Source organism: Acipenser ruthenus, chromosome 8 (genome assembly GCF_902713425.1).
Source record: "Acipenser ruthenus chromosome 8, fAciRut3.2 maternal haplotype, whole genome shotgun sequence".
In the NCBI taxonomy this organism is placed as follows: Eukaryota; Metazoa; Chordata; class Actinopteri; order Acipenseriformes; family Acipenseridae; genus Acipenser; species Acipenser ruthenus.
Window position 1 is genome coordinate 14,082,357 of NC_081196.1, and position 26,494 is coordinate 14,108,850.

Genomic DNA, 26,494 nt, shown 5'->3' on the forward strand with positions numbered 1-26,494 from the left:
TATCGTCCTGTGACGTACACTGTGGCAAACTGATACTACATAGCACAATATACCTGTAGTTTTAATGAGCTTTACTTTCTGTATATTTGTTTACTTTATATTTGTGATTATTGTTCCTGTTATTGTGTTTAGATTTGCTGATTGTTTATTGATCATTTGAATTTTTGGTTTTACAGGTTGAAAAAAGATTGCATCAGAAAAATCACAATGAATTATCAGCTGTCAGCAACCCCAGCAGAGCTGAATTCTACAATTGTCAAACCACTGGGGTTTTACATCAACGGTTTTCATTCACTACAGAACACCCATTATTATTTTATATTCCTGTCTTTTGTTTATCTTGCAACCCTTTTAGCAAATTTCCTACTAATGGCAATTATTTGGTTTGTGGAGAGCCTGCATACCCCAAAGTATCTTGCGATCTTTAGCTTATCAGTGGTAGATGTAAGTTACAGTACAGCAATCATTCCAAAAGCTATCGATGTTTTTCTGTTTAACTCAAGATTTGTTTTCTATGACGTTTGTTTTACTCAACTGTTTTTTGTCCATTATTTTTGTGCAATGGAATCATTTACTCTTGCTGTATTAGCATACGACAGATTAATTTCTATATGTTTCCCACTGCGAAGTAATACAATCAACACAAATACTAGAATGATTTTAATCATAGCAGTGACTTGGATAATCCCTTTTGTATTTATGGTTGTCACAATATTTTTACTAAAACGCTTGTCATTCTGTAAATCCACAGCCATTGAAAGCTATTTCTGTGACCATGGGCCAGTGTTTGTCTTGGCTTGTAATGATAATTCTCCAAATTGGACAAATGCTTACTTTTATATTATAGGTATTATTGGCATGCCATTGGTTTTCATTATAATATCATATGTATCCATTATCGTATCCCTTTTAAAAATAGCATCTGCAGAAGGAAGGCGGAAAGCATTTAAAACATGCTCTACCCATTTAACCTTAGTAGCAATATTTTACATTCCTCTGTTAGTGACCTATATTATAGTATTGGTAAAGTTCCGTATAGACACAGATGTCAGAATTCTTAACACTTCCTTGTCTGCTACTCTTCCACCTTTGCTAAATCCAATTATATACACCTTAAAAACTGAAGAAATTTTGGAGCAGATTAAAAACTTCAGAAAGAGAATGGTTAACCCCATGAAATGATCATTTGCAGAGCAAATCAATTTGAAAGCTGTTTCTTAATAAAACATATGATAATGTTAAAATGCTTGTACTGGAGGTATGAGAAATTAAAGACTAAATAACTTTGAATGACATTTTGACATGTGTTTTACTGTCCCCTTATGGAGCTGCTGAAAGTTGCCTATTCTCTTGGTCGAGCCTTTGCATAATGTAATGCTGTTTTGTTTGCAGAAGTACTTTCTTTAGTGTGTGCAACAGGGTAATGCATGTGTTCAACATTTTAGATGCACAAGTAAGTAATGTGTATTGCAACAAAGAGCGAGACATTGCATTTTGATGTGATAAGCATGTTTATACTACTGTAGGTCCTAGACTGGACCTTGTTAGATATGAGATCATCAAACACAGAAAGCGCACATAGCAGGCTCTTTTTCAAGCCCAACCCCCCAACAAAAAATGATTACATCTGAAGCAAACCCAAGATGTCATTACAATAGTATATTAATTACTGCCTGTGTGTGGAAAGCATCCTTGGCTTTACATATTTTACATAGGCTTCCGTCTACTGAAAGAGGCAGCTCAAGTCATTGTAAGGTAAATTATATGCTACTATTTATACTGAAAAATACATATTAGTCAATTTGTGTCAAACAGGATTGTACTCTTGTGGGTCTAGTTAGTTCAACTACAAACAAATTGCAATAAATATTTTGAGTTTTCTAATCCAATTGTGCAACAATAATAATAATAATAATAATAATAATAATAATAATAATAATAATAATAATAATAATAATAATAATTTTACTTTATATAGTGCCTTTCATAAACAAATATCACACAGAACTTCACAAATGAGAAAGGACAGAAAATAACAATAATACAATCATAAAAACATATACAGATAACAACAAGGTAGACAATATTAAAAACAAGAAATATCGGGGGGCTCCCGAGTGGCGCATCCAGTAAAGGCGCTCCGCGCGGAGTGCAGGATGTGCCCTATAGCCTGGAGATCGCAGGTTCGAATCCAGGCTATGTCACAGCTGACCGTGACCGGGAGTTCCTAGGGGGCGGCGCACAATTGGCTGAGTGCTGCCCGGGTAGGGAGGGCTTAAGTCGGCAGGGGAATCCATGGCTTACCGCGCATCAGCGACCCCTGTGGCCGATAGGGCGCCTGTGGCTCTGCAGCGGAGCCGCCAGATCTGTGTTGTCCTCCGGCACTATAGGTCTGGTGGCATTGCTGTGGATCTGCAGTGTGAAAAATGACGGCTTGGCAGGAGCACGTTTCGGAGGACGCGTGTTCCAGCCTCTGTTTCCCGAGTCAGCGCGGGGGTTGTGAGCGGTGAGCCGGGGATACAGATAATAATTGGGCATGCTAAATTGGGGTGAAAATCGTGGTAAAATAATTGGCGACGACTAAATTTAAAAAAAAAAATATATATATATATATCATAACAGCTAAAAAACAATTCTAAAAGAATGCTAATTTAAATAAATGAGTTTTAGGCGAGATTTAAATGAAACTGAGTAGTATTGCATGACAAGCAGAATTTCCCTCTCTAGCTCTATTTTATATCTATGTATATCTGTTTAGTTTACAGAAGCTTTGTGTATGGTATGGTGTTCTGTGTGAAGTTCGATCTACTTTTTTGAAGATGTTGTGCAGCTGAATTTTGTACGATAGCCTCTCAAACAGACTTTAGACATACTAGTATATGTAGTTAAATTAATTATGTACATATTTGTATACTGGTGGAATACAGTTACAAATAAAAAAATAAATTCATCCCGTGAACAATGAATTGTATTTTTATTTAATCATAAGTGCTGCTGTCTTTCTGTACCATTTGCTATTCAAGTTGTTGCCCATCATATACACTGTTATTGATAAACACATTTACCTAGAAAGGAACGTGATAGACCCAATAAAAGTTTCAAACATATACACTGAGGAAAAATTGAGCTTGCTGCCACTCTTTTGTCTTCTATTCTCTCTTGTGCACTGGAAAGGAAATGTCTGCTAACATAAGAGGATCATTTTTAACCAAAAGTAAAATATCATGAACTGTGACAAAAATGATACCTCTGGTGGCAATATTACTTTTACAGGAAGCCATGTGGCATAATTATATATATATATATATATATATATATATATATATATATATATATATATATATATATATATATATATATATATATATTTATCAAAAAGGATACACTGCACTTGCGATTAAAGTCTTTTAAATCTATTGTCTCGTGTAAAATGCTTTTTGGGGTTTCCATTCTCTCAGTTTATTTTACTCGAGTAAACCGGGCTTTTCACCCGACGTCATGCAAATGAATGGGAAAGGTGGAGGTTGATATGTAAATTAGCTATGCGTAAAGTTCTCGTGCTGTTTTTGAAGATTACTAGTGAAGTTGTGGTGAAAATGTGGTTTCCATGCGCAGAGAACTGGTACACGAGTGAATCTAAGCTGCTGTAATAAAGCAAAATACCTTGTGTCTGGTTGGTTAATAAGTTTTGCTGCTCTTGCCCAAATAGTTTTTCAAATGTCATTAGTGGGGCGGCATGTTGTTAGTAGTGAATACTGTTTCAACTAATTTATCTTACGACTCATTAATTAAAAATGAACTTGGAGGTATAAAATGAAACTGACCAACAGGTATTGCAGATCACCATGGCTGAAAACCGGCAGAGACATTAAATATACAGTATCTCCCTTTCATTCAGGCAATACAGCATATAGGGGATCAGGTGATGCTGCGTGTACTAGCCTGGCTTAGAAACCCTACCCGTCCAGATGGCTGACAGTTGCTGAGGAAGCATTCAACACCACGTCTGGGCAAATACGGGTTGTGGGCATCTGAAAGTGAGGTGGCGGATACTGATGAAACAGACTGAAGTGCAGCATTAGTACGTTCCCAAAATTGTCACTGCCTGCTGTATCCTGCACAAACTCTTGTCAACAAAATGAGGTGTTCAGTAATCAGTGGCTGCCTGTGAGACAGACGGGGAAGGTTGCCTCAGCCGCCAGTTTCAATTGGACAGCAGCGATCTGAGGAGGCTCGTTCTGTCAGAGATTCTCTCCTTTCTTTTAAATTGTGCTGGATTTACTGTTGTGTTAAATATTAATGATGCAAACAAATAAAACATAGTCAAATAATATATTCAAGTAAACAATAAAGACCTGATTGGAATATAACTTTTCAATTGAATAATTAAGGTATTTGGTTGGAACAAGACTGTGGATTAGAATAGACTGGAAGTGAGTATCAGTGATAAAGAGACTACAGTATGTATTGCTTCATCTGAGGTTGGAAACAACAGCATGATACACAGTAACCCATGCACATTGCATATAGCTACTATCAACAAATCTAAAGCTCCTGAGACTCTCTGTTCCCTTCTGAGTTAGAGAGAGCATGTGAGAGAGAGAGAGAGAGAGAGAGAGAGAGAGAGAGAGAGAAAGAGAGAGAGAGAGAGAGAGTGTCATTCTGCATTAATGACTGATACAAAGTCCATCCTCCCCATCCTCTCTATCTTTTAGTACCCCTTTAGTTTGGGATTTTGCATTACACTTTCAACTCAATAATGCATCATTATAAGATCTGAGAACATTGTCAAATCAACAATTTCTCTATTTCAGAACCGGGTGGTACTTGCAGCAGCCTTCACTTAGCAGAGTGTATCATTAGCAGTTATATGAGACACAGTGCTGCTCTTTGAAAGGCTGGTAGTTGGTTTATTAGCAAATTGCCAGAACACTGTCCTATTGACCTGGGTCTTACTGTATTACCAAAACAGAAAAGTAACAGGAGATCTTTCAACTCTTTTTCTTCTGTAACAGTCGTTTACAATAACTCTAATACTATTTTCTAATTTGCGTCTAATTACAACTCATAAGCCAACAAGAGTGTTTGTTTAATGTTTTCTTCTGTTGCTACTGATAATTCCAAGTCTTGTGTGCAACTTTTTTTTTCCCATTCTGTTCTGCATGGTAATGAGTCCCAGTTGGACCAGGTAGCGAGAGGAGAGTGGAGTGTGGCCTTTGGCTGAAACCAGATATAGGCAACTCCTGACCCCAGGAGTTGTTTATCATCAAATGCTTGTTTTTAGCAATAACTCTGTGAAAAGCTCCCTCATCAGCCTTATGCAAATCCAGTTAAGATAGCCACATTTTTTTTTTCTTTTAATTTAGTTCTTGTAGTAAACTTTATTCAGCAAAATTAAGTTGTACTTTTCACAATGTCAGTTGTTTTTTATTTGTTTATGTGCAGGGTAATCACAAGTGTGATTAGCCTGGAGGTATGTTTTGGGTCATTATCTTGCTGTAGGATGAACCCCTGACCAACTAGGCGTATACCAGAGGGTATTGCATGGCGCTGCAAAATGCTGTGATAGCAGTTTTGGTTCAGGGTGCCACTCAGTCTGTGCAAGTCGCCGACTCTGGATCCAGCAAAAGAGCCCCAGACCATCACGCTTCCTCCTCCATGTTTGACAGTTGGTGTCACACACCGAGGAACCATCCTTTCGCCTACTCGACGGTGTACAAAAACCCTGCGTGATGAACCGAAGATTTCAAATTTTGATTCATCGGTCCATAAGACCTTCTTCCAGTCTTCAATAGTCCACTGGCGGTGCTTCATGGCCCAGGCAAGCCTCTTTTTCTTATTTTGCCATCTTAGCAATGGCTTTCTTACTACCACTCGACCTGTCAAACCTGCAGCTCGAAGTCTTCTCTTAACAGTTGAAACTGAGACTTGCTTACTTCGACCAGTGTTAAGCTGTGCTTGAAGCTGTTGTCCTGTGAGCCGCCTATCACGCAAGCTGTTGACTCTCAGAAACTTGTCTTCTGATTCTGTTGTGGCTTTGGGTCTGCCAGACCTCTTCCTGTCAGAGTTTCCTCCAGTTTCCAAGTGCCTTTTGATGGTGTAGGAAACTGTACTCACTGACACCTTGGCTTTCTTTGCAATTTCTCTAAAGGAAAGACCTACACTTTTAAGGGTTATAATGGTCTGTCTGTCTTCCTTTGTTAATTGCCTTTTTCTTGCCATTATGAAAGCAATATACTACTTTCTGCAGTACAATACTGTCCAAATAATGCTTAAGAGGGTGTAGTAACACAGTCTGTTCCAACACTGCTTTTATACAGACAGAGGGTTTGTAAGTAATCAACAAAAGTTGGGACACCTGTAGGAATTGTTAGCATCAACTTTCAAGGCTTAATTTACTTCCATTGCTGCAGAACAGCTGTAAGTTGTTAACCCATTACTTGTTCCCTGAAAAAGGCCTTTTTGTATAACTCTGAAATGTACATTATTTTTCAGTTTTTGGTAACCTAAACTTTTTTTTTTAACCTCTGGCAGTTTACCGCTTACCTTTGTACCATTTCAGGTTATTCACTGGACTTGAACTGCTTAAATTTCAATAAAAACTGGAAAAATGGGGGTGTTCTAAAACTTTTGACCGGTAGTGTGTGTATATATATATATATATATATATATATATATATATATATATATATATATATATATATATATATATGATATTTTTTTCTTTGTTTCTGGTTGTTAAACTGCAAGTACGTATTAAACTAAGAACATATAAACCACAATCCCTGTGTAATCCAGAGATTATTAAACTATATGAGTTCCAAAAATCAAAAAAACAAAAAAACCCTGCTTGTATCGCAAGCTGTGCATTAGTCCAGAACCAAATGCTTCAGGAACATCTGCTTCCAGAGCATCACAATTACAATGTTAGCTCCAAACCTTCAACTTAATATAACCTTAACGTCAGTATCATATTGCAAATGTGCTATTCAGTGCCCCAGCAATATGATAAAACTATTATTCTCTATACAACACATGCAATTGAAATGTGTATGTTCAGAGCAGAGATGAATAGACAATCACATATTCTGAGATAAAACTATGAAGCTCAGTCAACTTACAAGTGGTTTAACAAAAAAAAAAATGATGTCATTAATCACAAAGGGCCTTATTTAAAATGCATTTTACAAAATGCAATACAAAAACAATGTAAAACTTGCAAAAAAAACTACTCTAAAAAATATTAAAGTAATTTAACAGCTCTTCACTGCAACTTAGTTCTTAGTTTTGTAGGTAATCAATTTCAATTTTTAATTAATTACTTTGGAAAATTTACATTTACCTAAAATAAATAAATAAATAAATAAATAAATCAGCTTTGCTGTACCTGCACTAGTTTATCAGAAAAGCATAAAGTCTTAAAAATACTTTTCTGTAGGTAGTAGGCCTTATGAGTAGTAAAGTGTTTTCTAAATAAAACTGTGAATTGTTACAGTACATGAAATAAACCCAGTTGAGATTAATTAGGCTGTTGCTTAGCAGAAGAGAAGTGTTTAGTTTACAGAGGTCTCATAAGGCATTCATTAGTCAGCATCCACATCAGATTGCAGTAGCTGTTTAATAAATAATAATAATAATAATAATAATAATAATAATAATAATAATAATAATAATAATAATAATAATAATAATATGAGCTTGATAAGAACAATAGCACAATATGTTGTTTTGTCTGCTTGAAATATATATTTAACAAAAACCAGTACAAATGTATGCATGAACATGCATTTTTATTATTATTATTATTATTATTATTATTATTATTATTATTATTATTATACAAATTAAACTGTCCCTATAATTTGAAGAATTGAACTTTCAAGTTTTGCTCTCATGGCTTAACACATCATCAGACCTGTAGACTTATAGACTTATTATATAGAGTTCTGTGTATTCCCTACATCACCTGCACCTAAACTAAAGCCACACACTGTACAGTAGGATTTTAAAATCTATTGAAGGGTTTACACTGAACTTTTAATTTTGAGTGGTTTCAGAATGGACAAAGTAATGTCTTTAATAACTTAAGTGTGCTAAAATCTTGAAATATATTACTTACTTGTTTTACTGTGGCATATTTGTAATCTGAAACAAAAATGCCAAGTTATTAAAAGTGCCTAACCATTTAAAGTAGAGATATCAAAAACACAAGCCAAGTTTCAAGAAACAGACTTGGCTTGTGTTTTTCAGGCACAATAAAAGCATAAGCCAAGTTAGTAGAAACAATTGGGGAAACCTTGGCACCCACCACTTTGACTTGTGCCTATTTGCTTGGTGCTGGCCAAGATTGCCCCAATTGTGTCTTCTAACTTAGCTTGTGTTTTTGATACAAGTTAGAAGAAACAATTGGGGCAACCTTGTCCCCCATAATTTTTATAGTTGTGGCTATTTGCTTTGTGCTGGGCAAGGTTGCCCCAATGGTTTCTTGAAACTTGGCTTGTGTTTTTGATATCTCTACTTTAAATGGCTGGGCACTTTTGATAACTTGGCGTTTTTTCACATTTCCAATGTCTTTTTATTTCAGATAATGTTACTCTCATCAACCAGTATAGAGAGAGGAAACCGTGCTTCCTTGTGCCAATAGGGACCACAATGAGCATTACACTGAGAGGAAACAAAACATTTTCAGCTCAAGATCGAGAATTCTCAGCTGGCTAAGTTCATCTTTCAAAATACTGCTTGTCTCTACTAATTGTGTAACACCTATAGTTAACCCAACATGCTTGCAAATTGAAGGTTGTAGGTTCAAATTACACGTATACCAGACCTTTTTATATTTATATAAATATTTATTTATTTATTTTTGCTGGCAAATGTTCCATTTTAAAACAGATATAAATCGTTTAATATAAATGATATAGGACGTCACAATACATGCGTTCCCTAGTATATTTCCATGTTGACAAAACTACCGTTCCTCTTGATATGGGTTCAATAGCTAGTAAGAGAAGGTGCCCATTGTATTACTGTAAAGGCAAGTTGTACTGTAATTGGTTTCAGCCAGAGCCTATTGTGAAAAAAAATAAAAACATTTCTGGACCATTTACAGTAGTTTTACACAATGCTTAATGAAATGAAATCAATACATAAATTAGAACATTTTAAAAATCATGTGTACCTTCATTCATTCTATAGTGTTTGTAATGTAACTTTCCAGAGTTGACTCCCAAAAAGTGATACATATTCATCTTTAGTTTTTTTATATATAGATTTCTCTTTGGCTGTAAATACATATTTATATCTCTGCTGCACAGCCATAACAATTTATGGGTAACAAGCTTATATGGTAAGAGCCTGTAGCCATTATACATTGCACCTTAAATCAGGAATATACTAGGAATGCCACCTTTGTTCCTTTAAGTCCAGAGTGAAGAGAACTAACAGACTTCCACAATTAATATCAAGTAGAGCATTTTAATTACTAAGGAAATACCAAGTCGTGTGAATGTACTGGGAAGACCTGAGCCTGATAACAGTGACATCTTAAAATGTATAAACCAGAATTTTCTCAGCGCTCATTTCACTGTATTTTCATTGTACTGTATGTAGTAATGTTAATAAGTGGATCAATAAATCATCCTTGGGGGTGACCCAAGCTGGATTCACAGAGGTAATAACTGTTTAGTTAAGCAGAGTAGACCCCTATCTGTCTGATGATTAAGAATAGGTTTCTACTTTACTGCATGCTATTCTTAAAAAGTGAATCCAATATATAAGATGTGGGCTCTTGTGACAAGACATGGCAGGAGCCCTTTGACAGTGTATACAATGTGGACACCTTGGAATAAAGCCTGGCAAGGCTGGTTACCTGCACGACAGAGACTCCGAAACAGAGAGTTGCAGTTAAAGCACAGAGGCGCATGTTTATTTACAGAAACAAAAATAAACACAGGTACAATGACCAAAATAAAAGGTTCACACACCAGGTACCCTTTATGCTGGGCATTTGCCTTCACTGGACTCTCCCTTTTGAACAAAGGATCTTGCTCCCTTTATAGACCAGGTGGCTAGGACTTGATTGATGATCAATTATTCAATCAAGACCCAGTCACATTCCCCACGTGTATTTCACAGGGACGGAATTACCCCCATCCCTGCCATACTTAATAAAAAAAAAATAATCTTTGTTTAAACACAATTTACATGTGCAGGACTTCTGCCCTCACATACTTCCCACCCTTGTGCATAGCACACATGTCTGCCACCGGCCATCGCCTTGTGGGTCGGTTGTAGGGCGGGTTGATCCGGACTCCGGTGCCTCCACCAGGAGACCAAGGACCGGCAAGAGAGGTTGTAGGGCCCGATTGATGCAGTCAGGGCGTCGGGAGAGCAGGCTGTCGACCGGCAGGGTGTTGCCCCAGGCTTGCTGGTGGTGACACCATTGGCATCATTGTCAGCAGTGGCGTTGCTGACCGCACCACTGAGCCCTCCGCCGGTGACATTTCTGACCGCATGACTTGGCACTCCAGTGGCAGCAGCGCTGGGCACTCCGGCAGCTTGGCACTGGAGATGGCAGCAGCTCCACCCCCTTTGGCACTGGAGATGGCAGAGGCTCCACCCCCTTTGGCACTGGAGATGGCAGAGGCTCCACCCCCTTTGGCACTGGAGATGGCAGAGGCCCCATCCCCTTTGGCACTAGAGACGGCAGAGGCTCCTCAACTTCCAGCTCAGGAAACAGCAGTGACTCCTCCCCTTTTGGTGTTGGATATGCCAGCGGCTCCTACCCTATTTGGCCCTGTAGAGAGCAGTGGATCCTCCTTTTGGCACTCGGGCCGGCAGTGGCTCCTCCCTCTTTGGCACTTGGGGCAGCAGCTCCTTCTCTTGCACTCGGGCTGTGTGAACGGGAGAGAAGGAGGGGCTAGCATGCCACCATGTGTCCGAATTCCCAGCACAAAAGGCACCAATTCTGGTCTTCCTGGCAATTGAGGAGGGCGTCTAATCCATTGCTCCATCAGGCTTGGGAGACATAGGGCCTCTTTTCTTGCTTCTGGGCAGGCAGATGCTGTAGGTGTTTGTGGGTTAACGGTTCACCATACTGAACCAAATTACAATAGTTTGTTGAGTCTTTAGCCCCATCATTATTTTCCTTATTATGTACTACAATAATAAAGTTTGTAAAAGTAGCTCATATTTTGTGATTCATCCCTGTGGTTTATATCTTTTTTGCATAGTACAAGTGTACATGTGACTAAAATAAATAAAAAAAACAAATAAATAACAAATACATTAATGAATAAATTACCCTTTTGTAGCTGTTGTGCTATTATTATTACTGTTGTTGCTAACACACCCTCCCACATGAATACCCTTTTGTTAAAATGATGATAGGCCTACAGTATGTGTTAAAAGCTTTAAGAAAACAAGGTCTAATATTTTCGTAATATTTATTGAAACATGAGAGAAAATTACTAACAACTAACAATTTCAAATCACAGTAATCAGGTTTTATTATCAACACACAGGTAAAATTATGCAGAGAAATTCACTACTTGTAGAGTTCATGAATTAGCCCTGATACAGAGTAATATAAAGTAAAATACTTATCTATTAACCCTGGACAATTGCCGGTGTTAGCCCTCTTCTGCCTTTTCCAAATGTGCCGATTCTTTTTTTTAATTTGGACTCGCCCATTTTCTCCCCAATTTGAAACGCGCAATTTATTTAAGCCTGGCTCAGCACTGCAACCCCGAGCTGACGAGCACATGCGTCCTCTGAAACGCGTGCCGTCCGCCGTCCACTTCTTATCACTACAAGCCCGCCATGCATCTACCTTCAGAGCTACAGCATTCAAAGACCACGCATCTCTGGGCCACTTGCAGGCACGAAAGCACATTTTATAGTGCCTCTATTATTTTAATAATTGGAAATGGTAGGGGTACGTGATAATAAATAACCACACACAAGTCCAGTCACTTTATGTTTTAACACTCAGTATTTATCAATGATAGGGTAATGCACGTGGAAACCTCACATGTGCATTCAATGTTACAAATATATTTACAAGCACAGTACAAATATAGATAAATATAGATAAATAAGATAAATGAGAATAAGAATTTTGTTGCGCTTCTATTTTTTTTTTTTTTATAGAAATCCCTCACATCTGACAGCTGTTGCGCGACTGGTAACGTGGCGAATAGGTGCAAGACAAAATACGTTGTAATGCGTATTTACTTTTTCTATCATTGATGTAATTTCTGGCGGACACAAATCTTTTTATGTTGGTTCGGATATTTGGATATTTCTTTTACAGCACTATCCACGCTACTTAGAATATAAAATAAAATAACACAAGGTGCCATGTGTCATTACTCAACACAGCATACAGACCATTCAGCACGCAGCTGTTGCACCAATATGTAGGGTGCAAGCATTACTATAATGCCCCTTACAAATAGGCTTAAGTCTTTAATTCTGCCTGTACTGTAAACTATAAGATTATCACTCAGGGTCTTGGATGCTTGCCATTTGACTCATCATGAGATAAAGCAACTTTGCATTCATACAAAATTGCCTTCATCAGCACAGTGTTTGGAGTTGCCAGGAATGGTAGGTGAAAGGCTGGGTCACCTGACATCGATATCAGGGACCTAAGCTAGTTCGCACCTAAGCTAAGTTGGCACCTAAGCTAAAGTTCGTCCTTATGGTACACCAATTCCAAAAAAGAAATGAAATCTTTTCAGTTGGGGAATGCAATGAAAACTAGACTACTAATTTCAGGTTAAAAAAACCCCATATATATATATATATATATATATATATATATATATATATATATATATATATATATATGTATATTTATGTTGTAAAACGCGTTTTTTTAAGTAAATAAAATAAAAGGCCTTTTATGAAAAATGTGATGCAACTTTAAGAAACTAAGTCAAGTAGACACAAGTATTGGGCTTGTGTCTTATTCAGTGCACACTCGGCTTTTGTCTGTTGCAAAAGCAGATTTAGTATGTGCATTGCAACCTACAACGAGAGAGAGAGAGAGAGAGAGAGAGAGAGAGAGAGAGAGAGAGAGAGAGAGAGATGGAGATGATCCAATTACAGCAAAGCACTGGTGATGTCACAGTTCAGAGAATGACAGCCCTGGTGGTATAATATTATGCCCAGGTGGTTCCAGAAACTCAAGAAATCTTAGTTAATTACATATATAATAACCACAATTTTCCTGAAATAAAAATAAAACAAATTTGGTATAAACCTCTTGGTTTATCAGACTTGTCAAAGCTTTGTGTACATACTGATAGTTTTAATGTACAATACATTAGTTTCAACTGCTCTGTGGTACAGCCCCTGGGCAAGGCTGGTCTGCACCCTTTGATTATTAGACCCAGAAACAGGAACTGCAGATTAAGAGCTTCCTGACCACCTTTATTTAACACAAAAACAAATAAACAAAACACAGAAACAAAATAAAGGTTTTAAACAAAAACACCGCAAACACTACGAAACAAAACCCTTCAAAATAAACAAAAAAACACCCAAGCTTCATTTAATCAAAATCAACATTTGGATAATGTAGTTGGTGTCAAGGCTGTACCTCTAGCTTGGTTTTAAAAACTAAATTAGGTCACTAACACTATAGTTACCACCTAATTGTGTTGTTTTAATTGTGCCCTTTTTTAAAACCATGCTGAGGTTGTTACAAAACATACAGTAGAAACACATTTTGCAAGCTTTGATTAGATTGCACACAGCATAGTACTCATCATTTAAATCCCAGCGGGGAGAAATTAAAAAAAATAAATAAACCTACATGTAGCCTTTTTTAATAGGTTGAAAACACATTATTGTATTATTATTATTAGTTTATTTAGCAGACGCCTTTACCCAAGGCGACTTACAGAGACCAGGTGTGATCTATGCATCAGCTGCAGAGTCACTTACAATTACGTCTCACCCGAAAGACGGAGCACAAGGAGGTTAAGTGACTTGCTCAGGGTCACACAATGAGTCAGTGGCTGAGGTGGGATTTGAACCGGGGACCTCCTGGTTACAAGCCCATTTCTTTAACCACTGGACCACACAGGTGTATTAATAAATATTACATCGTAGAGCAGAAGATTAGAAAATTGTGCCCTTTAATTTTGAAACAGCATGTTATGAAATGAAATGCATGCTAGTTATGAAAGCAAGTAGGAATAATTGAAACTTAAACATTGAATTTTCAAAACAAAATTTTACTTTAAACAGATTTAAGAACATATTTCATTGGCCGTTTTTATTTACAGATAATATCAATAATATATATATATATATATATATATATATATATATATATATATATATATATATATATATATATATATATATTACAATATATATTCAGGGTTTTGGACTAACTTTAACCATCTTAAGCAGAATATGTATTCTGTTCATAATTTCCTTGGTTTTCAGTGTGTAAACAATGGGGTTTAGAAGCGGTGGGATTCAGGCCGACAGTGAAAGGTTGAGCATTCTGGTATCCACCTCCACAGCAAAAATAAAGAATCCTAAAATGTAAAGTATTAATGTTGGCAAATAAAATATTGTCACCAAGGTTAAATATTCTGTACAGGTTTTAAACGCCTTGAACCGGCCGTCAACAGTTTTTATTTTTAACATAGCTCTTATTATACATGCATATGACACAATAATAAAAGACAATGGGCCAAATATCAGAACCATGCTAAGAGTAACTGCTGTGAGCCAGTGCAGAGAATAGTCATTACAGGCTAACCGAAACACAGGTGCGTAATCACAGAAATAACTGTAAATAGTTGTTGATTTACAGAAAGACAGTCGGTTCATTATAACAACTGAAAACCCTGTCACTGAGACAATCACTGCCCAGGCTGTTGCTATGATTATCAACATTCTGGTATTTGTATTGATGGCATGTTGTCTTAGAGGAAAGCATATAGCTACTAGCCTGTCATATGCAAGTATACTAAGAGAAACAGATTCCAGTGAGGAAAAAGTAAACACAAAGAACATTTGTGTCAAGCAAATATTATATGGCATAAAATGGGAATTCATAAGGAATATGTCAATCATTTTGGGTATCATTGAAGAACTGTAACACACGTCAATTACAGCTAAGTTGACAACAGCAAAATACTTTGGAGTATGAAGACATCTCTCTGCCCAAATAACTGTGATAAAGTAAAATGTTTGCTAACACTGTTACAATATAAACAATACCTAAGAAAATAATAATAATAATAATTAACATTTGGCAGAGAAGAAAAGCCTATTATGTAAAACCCTGGTGGTCGTACAATTGAGCCATTTAGGACAGCAGTCACTGTTGCTTGCTGAGTGTTCATTGTTGATGCCAGAGTTGATTTTCTTCAATGGGCTCTGTTTCTGTAGAAACAATAACGACAATCATAATAAGCATAATAATAATACACATGTGTGAACATTTTAACAATTCAATAAAGAATCAAAGATAGTACTGTTAAAAAACATTGAAGGCTATCAATAAGCAAATGATCGAAACAGACGTATTGCGAAGACAATCTGTTAGGATAGTGTTATCAAAGCAAGCACTGTATGGAATAATACTGTTTCAAGGAAACTATACAAAAATACACACTGTGTTTTAATTTACCAGTTGCTTTGAAACACATTAATAACAGGATTTTCAGAACATTCAGTGTAACTAAACTGTCAGATGCCTTCCTGCATTCTTCAATGTTTTACAGAATAAGTCATTTTTCTGACAGTATTTGGAAAAATACAATTTGTTATGCATTTGCTTCAAATAGTATTATTATTATTAGTAGTAGTATTGCATAGCAACATATTTAGAAATAATATATATATATGAATACTGCATAGTTTTTTATGTTTCCAAAATGTCTTACAGTACTGTAGTACATTCCTTTAATACAGTGAGTTCTCTGCCAGTATTTAAATCCACTCAATACATTTTTTTTAAATGCAGGCTTTGAGTTGTAACCCCAAAGGTTACTTACCAGTTTGCCACTGCTGTTGCTGTTTCAGAAACCTCACAGCTATTGTACTGTGTGCAGGCTTGTCCTCATAAACATCCACAAATAGAGAAGGCTGCAGAATTTATCTTGCAAACACTGTGGGAAAAAAAAATTAAAAACACACAGGAGATTTATTTAAAATGTTAAATTGTACATCATTAGCTAAGTCCCTTAGGTTAATACAAGGTTGATTAACTGAAAAAGCTGTATTGTAATATGTTCTCTATTATTATTATTATTTATTTCTTGGCAGACACCCTTATCCAGGGGCACTTACAATTGTTACAAGATATCACATTATTTCATACATACAATTACCCATTTATACAGTTGGGCTTTTTACTTGAGCAATCTAGGTAAAGTACCTTGCTCAAGGGTACAGCAGCAGTGTCCCCTACCAGAGATTGAACCCACAACCCCCTGGTCAAGAGCCCAAAGCCCTAACCACTACTCCATACTCCATACTGCTATAGCTGAGTGTTCAGTAGTGGTATGTGTGTTCTACCTTATAATGAGAATGAAATTGCTGTTGGAAGGATTTTGTGGGACAAATGGGGGCTATGGCCATGCTGTAGTATAAAGGCCTACCTTCAAAAAGGGGGAGCACTGTGTTAGGACACTTACTGTAAATTAGGTGCAGTTTTCGATTTGTGAGAGGACATGTTGGGCATTATCTTGAAGCCAGTGCAGAGGGGAACAAAATAATCTTAAGAGAATAAAACTGGAAAAATGACAGCAATAATGTAACCACTGTATCCTGCAAATAATTTGTCTCTTTCTACTTTTATTGAGCATTGCAATAGTTACTCCAGCCAGGTTTGAATAAATTGATTAGTTTCTGTAACTTTCTTGGAAACATTTTTATCAAGGCGGAAGGCACAACACAAATCCTAATACCAAATACCGAACTCCCAATAGGACCCTGCTGTCACATCTAAGCAACTGTTTATTTGATATTACCAGACTGTCCATCTAACCTGTGTCCCGGGCATCTACTTATGTTATTAGTACATGTCTTAACACTATAACAGTAGCTTTGGAAAAATAAGCACTCCAAAAGCTGAATAAATATTATTCTTGTTCTTCTTTTTGTTCTACTTGTTGAAGATGCAAAACATTAAATGAAGACGGATCTTTATGAAACTCGACATACTTGTAGAGATTGAGATGAACCAGGAATGCAATATGTTTAAAACTAGATAAAAGGATCACTCATAAAGATTCACCTCGAAAAGGCAATTCATTTTAGCGCCGTGGAACAAACTACTTGAAACGTCTAAACAAAAAGAAAAAAAAGTAATTTATTCTTGTTCTTGTTTTGTCTTTTTGATGTGTTCTTTTTTTTCAAATCTGTTTTCAGACTATTGCTCAGTTAAAATCAATTATTTAAGGAAATGTATTTCTTCTCCATTTTATTCAGAGAAAGACAGTCAGCATAATTTACTAAGCTTAGGGATATCCTTTGTGTATCTCTTATTGGTGCCATACTAAGTTAAAGAAAGCTCTAATTGTACATCCTTCTCTTCAAGGTAGTCTGTTATGGTTTCACATTTTACCTTAGCAGTGTCTTCAGGGAATGCATGCCACTAGCAGCAAAGCATTTTAGTCACTGTAAGAAGCAACTGAATGGTTAATGACAGGAAAGCTTGAGAATGTAACAAATCAAGCAAAAAAATAATAAAAAGCCCATCATCTTCCTGATTAATTTGGCTATACAGATGAAAGAATAACCCATTCTGGACCACGGTATGCAAATGAATGATGTATTGAGTTGCAGCATAAAGAAAGGTGTCTGACAACATGGGGCAGGGCTGAGGCCTTGCACATGGACAGAATGGGGTTTTGTATTTTGTGTGTTTTTCTTTTCGTTTGTTTTTGTAAATCTTTTTTTTTTTAATTTAGCCAGAGGACAGGGAATGGCAGCGAGGGATTGTTTGATTGCAGCGGTGGGGGAGTTTATACAAATGCCATATTTTTTTCTAATGACGTGCATATACATTGACACCAGTGAATCACCAAAACCACTCCTACAACCATTTTTAACTGTTGAAGTCACTTCACCTGTTACAAAAAAACCTGTAACTCTCAAAACATTAAAGCGACTCTCAATAAAAACAACCCCAATTCCGCTTATTATAAGCGGACATGGCAACTGTGGGTTGCAGATGCCTGACAGGCCAGTGGGCGGGTTTCAGGCAGCAGAGCGTCTCATGATAAAAGGGAGCTGCTGACACACCAGGCTGATGAGCTGGGGATGACGGTCCAACCCCTATTGCGTTTTCCTATGTTATAGTTACCAGTGGTGTAATTAAAAACACCATTATCATTTCTGATAGTTTTCTGCTTCCAACATTGCTAATTAATTATTTTATGGCAAAAAAAAAAAACTAGAAAAAAGATTCAAAACAAAACCTGTACATTTACAAAATCAATAAAGTCATTGTGTATTCTTCTCTTTTACATTCAATCATAACTATAACTTTTGTTTATTTTATTTGTTTATTTTTAGCAGACGCCCTTTTTCCAAGGCGACTTACAGAGACTCGGGTGTGTGAACCGTGCATCAGCTGCAGAGTCACTTACAATTACGTCTCACCCGAAAGACGAAGCACAAGGAGGTTAAGTGGACCACACAACCTCCTATATAACTCTATCATTGGGAATATATGAAATCAAAACAATTGACTAAGAAACCCAAGAATGATTTATCATTGAACAGATAGGCATGGTGTAGAGCCCCTTTCACACTGGCACTCCTACCCGGGTCCGGACCAGGATCCTGGCTAACCGGGTCACAATCCTGCATAGTGTGAAACCACATACCTGGGTTAACCCAGTGACCCACCTCAGGATGTGGGTTGACATGCTTTTACTCGGGCTGAGCGAGACAAAATGCTTGACAGCCGTTCGTGAGCCGACGCAATAACAAACAGCCACTGCTGCGTGAAAGTTCTGCACTTCCGCAAGAAACGTTTCTGTTTATTCTTTTTAGCTATATTTTTGTTGCTTGAGACACCCCATGAGCCATATTGCAGCAGGGATGAAGAAACATTTGCTCTAATCAACATTTCGGCCGACGGTTCAATCCAGAGAAGCTTGGATGGAAGAGTCTGTAACAAGCTGCTTGTGGGGCATTGATACGCACATTGCGTTCTTGCGTCTGTCACCCAGGTCAACCCTGCTTTATCAAAAGCAGTGTGAAATCGCATATCTGACCCGCATGACACCGGGTCCTGACCCGGGTAGATCATGCCAGTGTGAAAGAGGCTTAGGTCTTGATTTAGGAGTCACACTTTTTGCAGATGAACTGTTTCAACTTCTTTGATGCCCATGAACCACAGACAGTTGAAGGCATGTGTTAGCTGTCCTATTCCCATTGCGAGGATTCAGAATCACAAGAGGAAATGTCAGCATCATCTGAATCACTGACTGAAAAAAAAAACAACAATAGCTGCATTCAAAGTCAAATGCTATTTTCAAATACTATTCAAAGGCAAGAATACTATTAGGAGTCAAAATGACCCCTCCATCTACAGTAGGTAGGTGTGTGTGTTACTTAAAAAAAAAATGAATGAAGTGCTTTCCATTTAATCTCATATAGACTATAAACTTAAGAAAATGTACCAGAGTAGGAGGATTTAATATCAAGTTTTGTGGATTTCATGAGTAACAATGTTTTAAAATGGTGTCAAAATGGCCCTTCGGTTGTTTTAGTGTTAAATCCTGCAAAAGTACACATAGGGAGTGTCAGCGTAGGTTCCTGTAGCGAGACTTCCCTTTTAGTGGGAGCAGTGGGTCCAGTCATGTGGTTTATCCTGCACGACCTCACACTGCTACTGCAAACTCCTGTGTCTCTTAATCTCTCGCAGTGGATTCCCACACCCTACTACCCAGCATTTAAAGAGTGATTCATTCCATGTGGTGTCTGTGTTATTGACACTACCAATTAGCAATCCATGTACAACTCGGGAGAACTGAAAATCTGTTCCTGCTGGCCAGCCCGGCGTCTGTTTACACCCAGCAGGTCTAAGCAGCAGATGTTGCTAAGCTACTGTGTTGGAGAGAGTTCAGCCTGTTCTTCGTGAAAAAACATATATGAAGACAGAATCCTCCAGGGGTTGAGATGATCTAGGGAATTAAATCATTTAGCACATATATTGATTTTTATAATTGAATTTTTAATGGTCACCTTGGCCACTAGGGGGTTACATAGCCATGAGGCAGATTCAATCTTAGTGGGATAAATGTTGGTATTAAAACAAAAATTTTTCTGCATAATGTTCGGCTCCCGACCAAATCCCTATTGAAATCAACGGTGTGATACCCTCTACAATGTGGAACCTGTCAGTGATGCAATCCAGCATGATTTGTAACTCGTGTCTGTCTAAAATCAATGAAAATATGACAGCAATCTGGCATCAAGTTAAGTGATTTTTTTTTTTTTTTTTTTTTTAAGTTTTAAATCAAGTATATTGCATCCATACACACATGTCCCGTGACTATGGTACATCTACAGTAAAATTATTGTTTACATAATGGAGAAATAAAAATGAATACAATCCTTGAATTACGGGGTAAACCTGGACAGTACTACTATTCAAATAGTTTGTCATTTATACATTTTTAGGTACATATTCATTGTTAATGTATATATATATATATATATATATATATATATATATATATATATATATATATATATATATATATATATAAACATAATGTAGCCTTTCATATATTAGAGTGAATTAAGAAAACATCTTTAAGTGAATTAAAAAAAAAAGATCTATCACCATTTGTTAGTCATCTTTATTTGAAATGTAAATCTAGTCAATAACCTACCCAGAACAACAATAAAGGGCTAGTACACTTCTATATGCTTCTAAATACATACATATCTGGGCGAGGTGCTTCAATTAATAAAATACTAAATACATGTTTTCTTTCCTTCCGTTGTTCCAATGCTCCTATAACACGTATGTTTGTGTGCTTTCAGACCCTTCTTTTATTTCAGTAAAAGTTAGTCTGATTCGTGGAGATGGTAACTTTAGTTCCCTCCCAAAAGGAAAAACATGCCTGCGTGATATCTCTCTCCTCCCATTCTGCGGCACCTTCAATTTCAGGAATTGTTTGATTTAATGCAGCCTAAGTGAAGCTGCAAACTGGAAAGCCGCACACATGCACCTTTTAGAGTTAGTGTACCCCCAAGTTTGGATAAAAGAAAAAAGAAAAAAGTCAGTATGGCCTAGAGGTAGCTAGCTAGGTTCACATTCTTCTCTCCTGGAGTCACGCATTCTAAGTGATATCAGACCATATGGAAAAACAAGAATAAGGATATAAAATGGGATATTTACAAAGGGGCCAAAACTTTAGTTAATAATGTGTGTCCCCTTTTGTAGCTAAGGCTGATCGCTTTATTCTCTTGTCTTAGTACATGTAACATGTGTTGGCCAGATTTGCACTGCTCTGAATAATAAAACAGCTACTGACAACCCCTCAATCACTGTTCTGTTAGCCTACCTCTGTTAGTGTAACAGATGCTACCTATACATCTGAATTGGCATAGGTACACATTTAACTACTGTATTATAGCAAGCAGGTGAGCACCTCTCCCATCCACCATTCCACAGGAAGTAATTAGGGACTATAGATGCTGGCCTTAAGCTATACTGGCAGGGATCATATGTATGTAATGGTATGTTGTCTTAGTGGAAAGCATATAGCTATTAATCTGTCGTATGCAAATATACCAAGATAAATAGATTCCAAAGAACTTTGCTATATATGTCTTTAAATCTGAACTGCAAAGAAATAGTTCAATCATTGTGGGTATCAAGTCAATCCCAGCTAAGATGATGACAGACATACACATTGAAGCAATTTACCTAAATCACCTATTAGTTCAATCACTCCTTGACTCCCATTTCCCCAACAACTGTACAGCCTCTTAAACAGAGTTCACAGGTTGAAATTTAAATTAACAATGGCATGACCTTAACACTAAGAAGACAGTGTGGTTTAGGAATACACACTGAAATACAAAAAAAAAAAAAAAAAAAAAAAGATCAAATAAAAATAGACACTAAACATTACAGGTAATTTAGATTCATGAGAGAAAAGCCAGCGTTACATAATATGATTCAGGATGCTTGAAAGCTTTGGCCTCTTCAATGCACAATTACCTCAAAATTGAATAAATGTTGACCTCTAGTGGATTTACATTGTAATGCATGCTTTATATTTTGTGGTTTTTATTATGGGTGTTTGGAAGTTTGGCCCTTATCAAGATGGCGATTTAACGCGTACAGTCGTTCCTAATTTAAATCAACACACTTCCTGTCCGCCCGGTTTATCATTCCTGCTGTTGCTGTAGCGGATACCGGAAGAATGACTTTGAACTTGCTTGTAGATCAACAGAAAACGGACGTATTTTCAGTTTGACACATTAACACAGGTTTGTACATTATATATATATATATATATATATATATATATATATATATATATATATATATATATATATATATATATATATATGTTTTTAATTACAAAACAACACTCAATCATGTATTGGAGCATACCGGTATCATAAATGTGTGCGTATCACCTGCAGTACACATGTTTGTCAGAATAAAATATTTTGTAAGAGATGTTACAAGTTAAATAATAAAAAAAAAAGTTTCTGATCATCTAGCAGCAGTCTTGGGGGCTTCTTACTTTCAGTTGAATTTGGCTGAGAGATCAAAAATGTGTCACAGCACCAAGTGAAAGCTGAAGCCAATTAAATCAGAATGGTGTGATTCCTGCTTATGAAACTATTGTCACAACTTTTGATTTAATAATTTCTTAACAAAAAAAAAAAAATCAAATCATTTCTATATTGTGATGTGATCAAAGTGGGGGGGTTGGCCACAAAAGTTCTTCATATCATTTTTGCTTCAAGGTAAGAGGAACAAGTTGGAGTCACACAGACATTTTTCACATATTACACACGTTTAAACAAAACATGGAAGTTCTGACACTGCATTTAAGCAGGAATAAAAATATATATTTATTTTTATTTAAAGATTTCAGACCACACACACACACAAACAAACATAGGTGGGGCTTTTTGTTTTTTCCCAGTTATTTCCCCTTTTTTGTATTGCAGATACCCCTTCACGATGACCTCCCCTACCCCTCAACCCCATAACCGCAGGAGGCCGAGTGAAGATGAGGAGGACCCAGTGGATCACATGATTGTTAAAACAGGCTGTGCCCAGTTGCATTATGCTGTGCAGGACTGTATGGCTGAAAACCAGGACTGGAGAAAGTGACAGCTGCAAGTTCAAACCTTTAAGAACTGTATGGTGGCATATCAAAAAACAAAGAGGGAAGAACTCACAAAACACAGACAGAAACTGCCACAGACACAGAGCTGATGATATTAGAGCAGACATTGTTTTGTTTAACCAGGATTTGGTAAATTGGGTCCTTGATGGTCATTTCACCTAAAACCTTCACTATTTTAGTACCTGGCCAGAGGTTAAATGGACATGCGTGGGATACAGACCTGTGTAAAGTTACAATACTATGCATATCACAATATGCTGGTCAGGATAATGTATTATTAAAGGAACATGTATTATTTTTCATACCTGAAGTTTTGGTTTGATTTGTCTTTTGCTTCATCTAAGCACACACACTTGAATACAGGCAATGAGCTTATATTTGTGATAATACAGTGCATGTCATAAGAAATGTGTAGGATGAGTAATAGGATGCAAAATCATCAATGATGGGTTGTTTATTAAAAGCCAAACTGTAGAACCATTTGCTGGCCTACAGTATAGGATACATCATGTAAGGAAGTATCACAATCCATTTAAGTACAGTGAATATTTTTTTCTCTGTTTAAAGGAGTCACATACGTGTTTTTTGCATAGTTTTTATTTAAAACGTTTCTGCAGGTAATCTTACCTGCTTTGCTTCCATTTTTTAATGTGAGTGCTTCTTTAAACAATATCATTTTTTTTGTATTTACACATCTCATAATGCTAAACAACATACTGAAGACCGATTAGCTTTCTCAATGTTAACCAGCTCATTGGATACAGTAGTAAGTTGTAAGGTGATTCAAGTATAGGGTAACCTCAGGTATATTTAAAATACATTTTTTTGTATTAAAAGGTGGTGTCTCGACACAGGGAGTAATATGGGGAAGTAAATTCATTTTAACAATGGGATGAATAATAATAATAATAGCAGCTACTGCAATTGGAAGATGTAACTTTGCAATGTTATGTGGTGACATGGGGGGGCAGCATTCAGCAGTCGCATGGCACTGAAATTGTTAAGATACATGCTGTGGTTTGGAAAAACAAGCATATATATATATATATATATATATATATATATATATATATATATATAAATAAAAGGGTAATGTAGGTACATAACTGAATAATTGATTAAAAATAAAATCAATGATATCAGGACATTTTGAACTACAAGTCTTTCTTCAGCTGGATGGAAAATGTTTTTAATAAATAAATATGCACACATTTATTAGTCCATTACTAATTGCCTTTGAATAGTTTCAACTCAACAGCGGGGTGCAGTAGAGCTGGGTCCTGGTGGAGGAATCACGTTTTTTTTTTTTTAATTTATTTTAACTGCAAGGCAGTAAAAGAAAAAACACATACACACCCACACAAAGCTGTGAGGGTAAACAGAACAGTCACCACGGCAACGCGGGTGAACTGAATTTGTAAGCGCACCGGGAGGGCGGACCGAGACAATCCAGCGGAGTCAACTCGATAGCAGGGCACGGCGGAGCTGGGGCCTGGTGGAGGATCATGCGTCTCTTTTTTTTTTTCTTTTTGCTGCAATAGCAGAGGAAAAAACACAAAACAGCAACTGCTGTAAGGTTAGAAAAGCAGAATACACTCACAAAGCGATGTAGTCTGCTGAAAAGAAAAAGATGAAATGCAGCGCAGTTGTGCAGTTTAGAGCTAAGTTCACAGAAGCAGAGTTTCTTATTCCAGGGAAGTGTCAAGCAGGCTTCCAGCAATAAGATTTGCAGGGGAACTCCAGAAAACCCGAGAGAGAGCTCGATCACAGCAACTGAACAAGGGTGTCTAGCCTGGACTGCGTGCAGTCACACAACTGGGGCAGCACGTAGCCTACAGCGGAGTGGAGCGGAGCACCGTCTACAGGCAGAGGGCATCGAGGCACCGAGGGTACTGGCAAGGGTGCCTAGTCTGGATCGCGTGCAGTCACACAACCGGTGCAGCGCATAGCTTTGAACAGAGTGCAGCACTGCCTACAGACAGGGGGCATGGAGGGCACCAATGCAGTTAGTGTTAAAGCACTGAGGGATAAGCACCAAGGCTCAGAGACGTCGGGAGCATGGAGGAGGGCACCGTGCATACCGAGCACCGAGTACCATGCGCATCGAGTACCGTACTGCAACGCAGTAAAAATTCACAGCACAGACACAGGCAAAGAGAGGTTGTGCGACCAGGTCAACACACAGGTAGACACTCAAAAACAGCACACACAAATAATATTTATTTTTATTTCGCCCAAGCTGTGCAATCAACAGCCGGTGGAGTCACTCAACGGTAGGGATACGGCAAAGCCGAGCCCCGGCAGAGGAACGGTGTTCTCCCTGAGAGTGTATCCAGGGCGACTTACAATTGTTACAAGATATCACATATTTCACATTATACATTATACAGATGTTGGTGGTCGTCTTTGAATTGACAGGGAAACATGCATAGTAAAGCATTCATGCACCTTTTTTGTGTAGGGCAAGACAGCAAAGTGGTTGTTGGAGAACAAAGACTGAAAACTGCAGTTGTCTGCAATGAAGATGACATTGTAAATTGAAAGGTATATAAATTAGTGGTCTTTGAAACCATTCAGTGCTACTCTTACTTCCAGCGATGATATTCTTCTCTTTATTTTTAAAATGACCACCAGCATTGAGGCTGCCGACGTGCTGGCTTTTCTATACAGGGTGTACAGGATATACCACTCATGTGAATACATTTCTATTAGTTATTTTTATGTTATATCATGAAAGGTTAATGGCCAAAAATAGGGGAAAAAAAGAGAAAATTACATATATGAGCACGTTCCATGTGAAAGTGTGAAGGACATGTTTATTTTAATGGAGAAGTCTGAAGGACAGGGTTTTCTCAGTATATAAGTGTGAAGCATAGGGTTTTGGGGATGTTACTCATCGGCAGGGACTGGGGCACTTATCAGGATAGAAGGGAAAATGAACGGAGCAAAGTACAGAGAAGTCCTTGAGGAAAACCTGCTGCCCTCTGCAAGAAAGCTGAAACTGGGACAGAAGTTCACCTTTCAGCATGACAACGACCCAAAGCACATGCCAAAGCTACACTGGAGTGGCTAAGGAACAAAGAGGTAAATGTCTTTGAGTGGCCCAGTCAGAGCCC

The 26,494-nt window shown here is 37.3% G+C and overlaps 1 protein-coding gene, 1 long non-coding RNA gene and 1 pseudogene across 2 annotated transcripts; 2 read left to right on the forward strand and 1 right to left on the reverse strand.

Annotated features, from left to right (window-relative positions):
* The first annotated feature begins 207 nt into the window (after positions 1-207).
* LOC117972741 (olfactory receptor 51F2-like) lies at positions 208-1,182 on the forward strand. Its single transcript, XM_034922745.1, has one exon. It carries the CDS (start codon positions 208-210, stop codon positions 1,180-1,182), a length of 975 nt encoding a protein of 324 aa, XP_034778636.1.
* Positions 1,183-14,391: 13,209 nt separating this feature from the next.
* LOC117972739 (olfactory receptor 1L4-like) lies at positions 14,392-15,374 on the reverse strand (annotated as a pseudogene).
* A 6,985-nt stretch (positions 15,375-22,359) lies between these two features.
* On the forward strand, positions 22,360-23,688 carry LOC117972615 (uncharacterized). Its single transcript, XR_004663640.2, has 2 exons — positions 22,360-22,500; positions 23,197-23,688. It is a non-coding gene; the product is annotated as an uncharacterized LOC117972615 (long non-coding RNA).
* Positions 23,689-26,494: the final 2,806 nt, after the last annotated feature.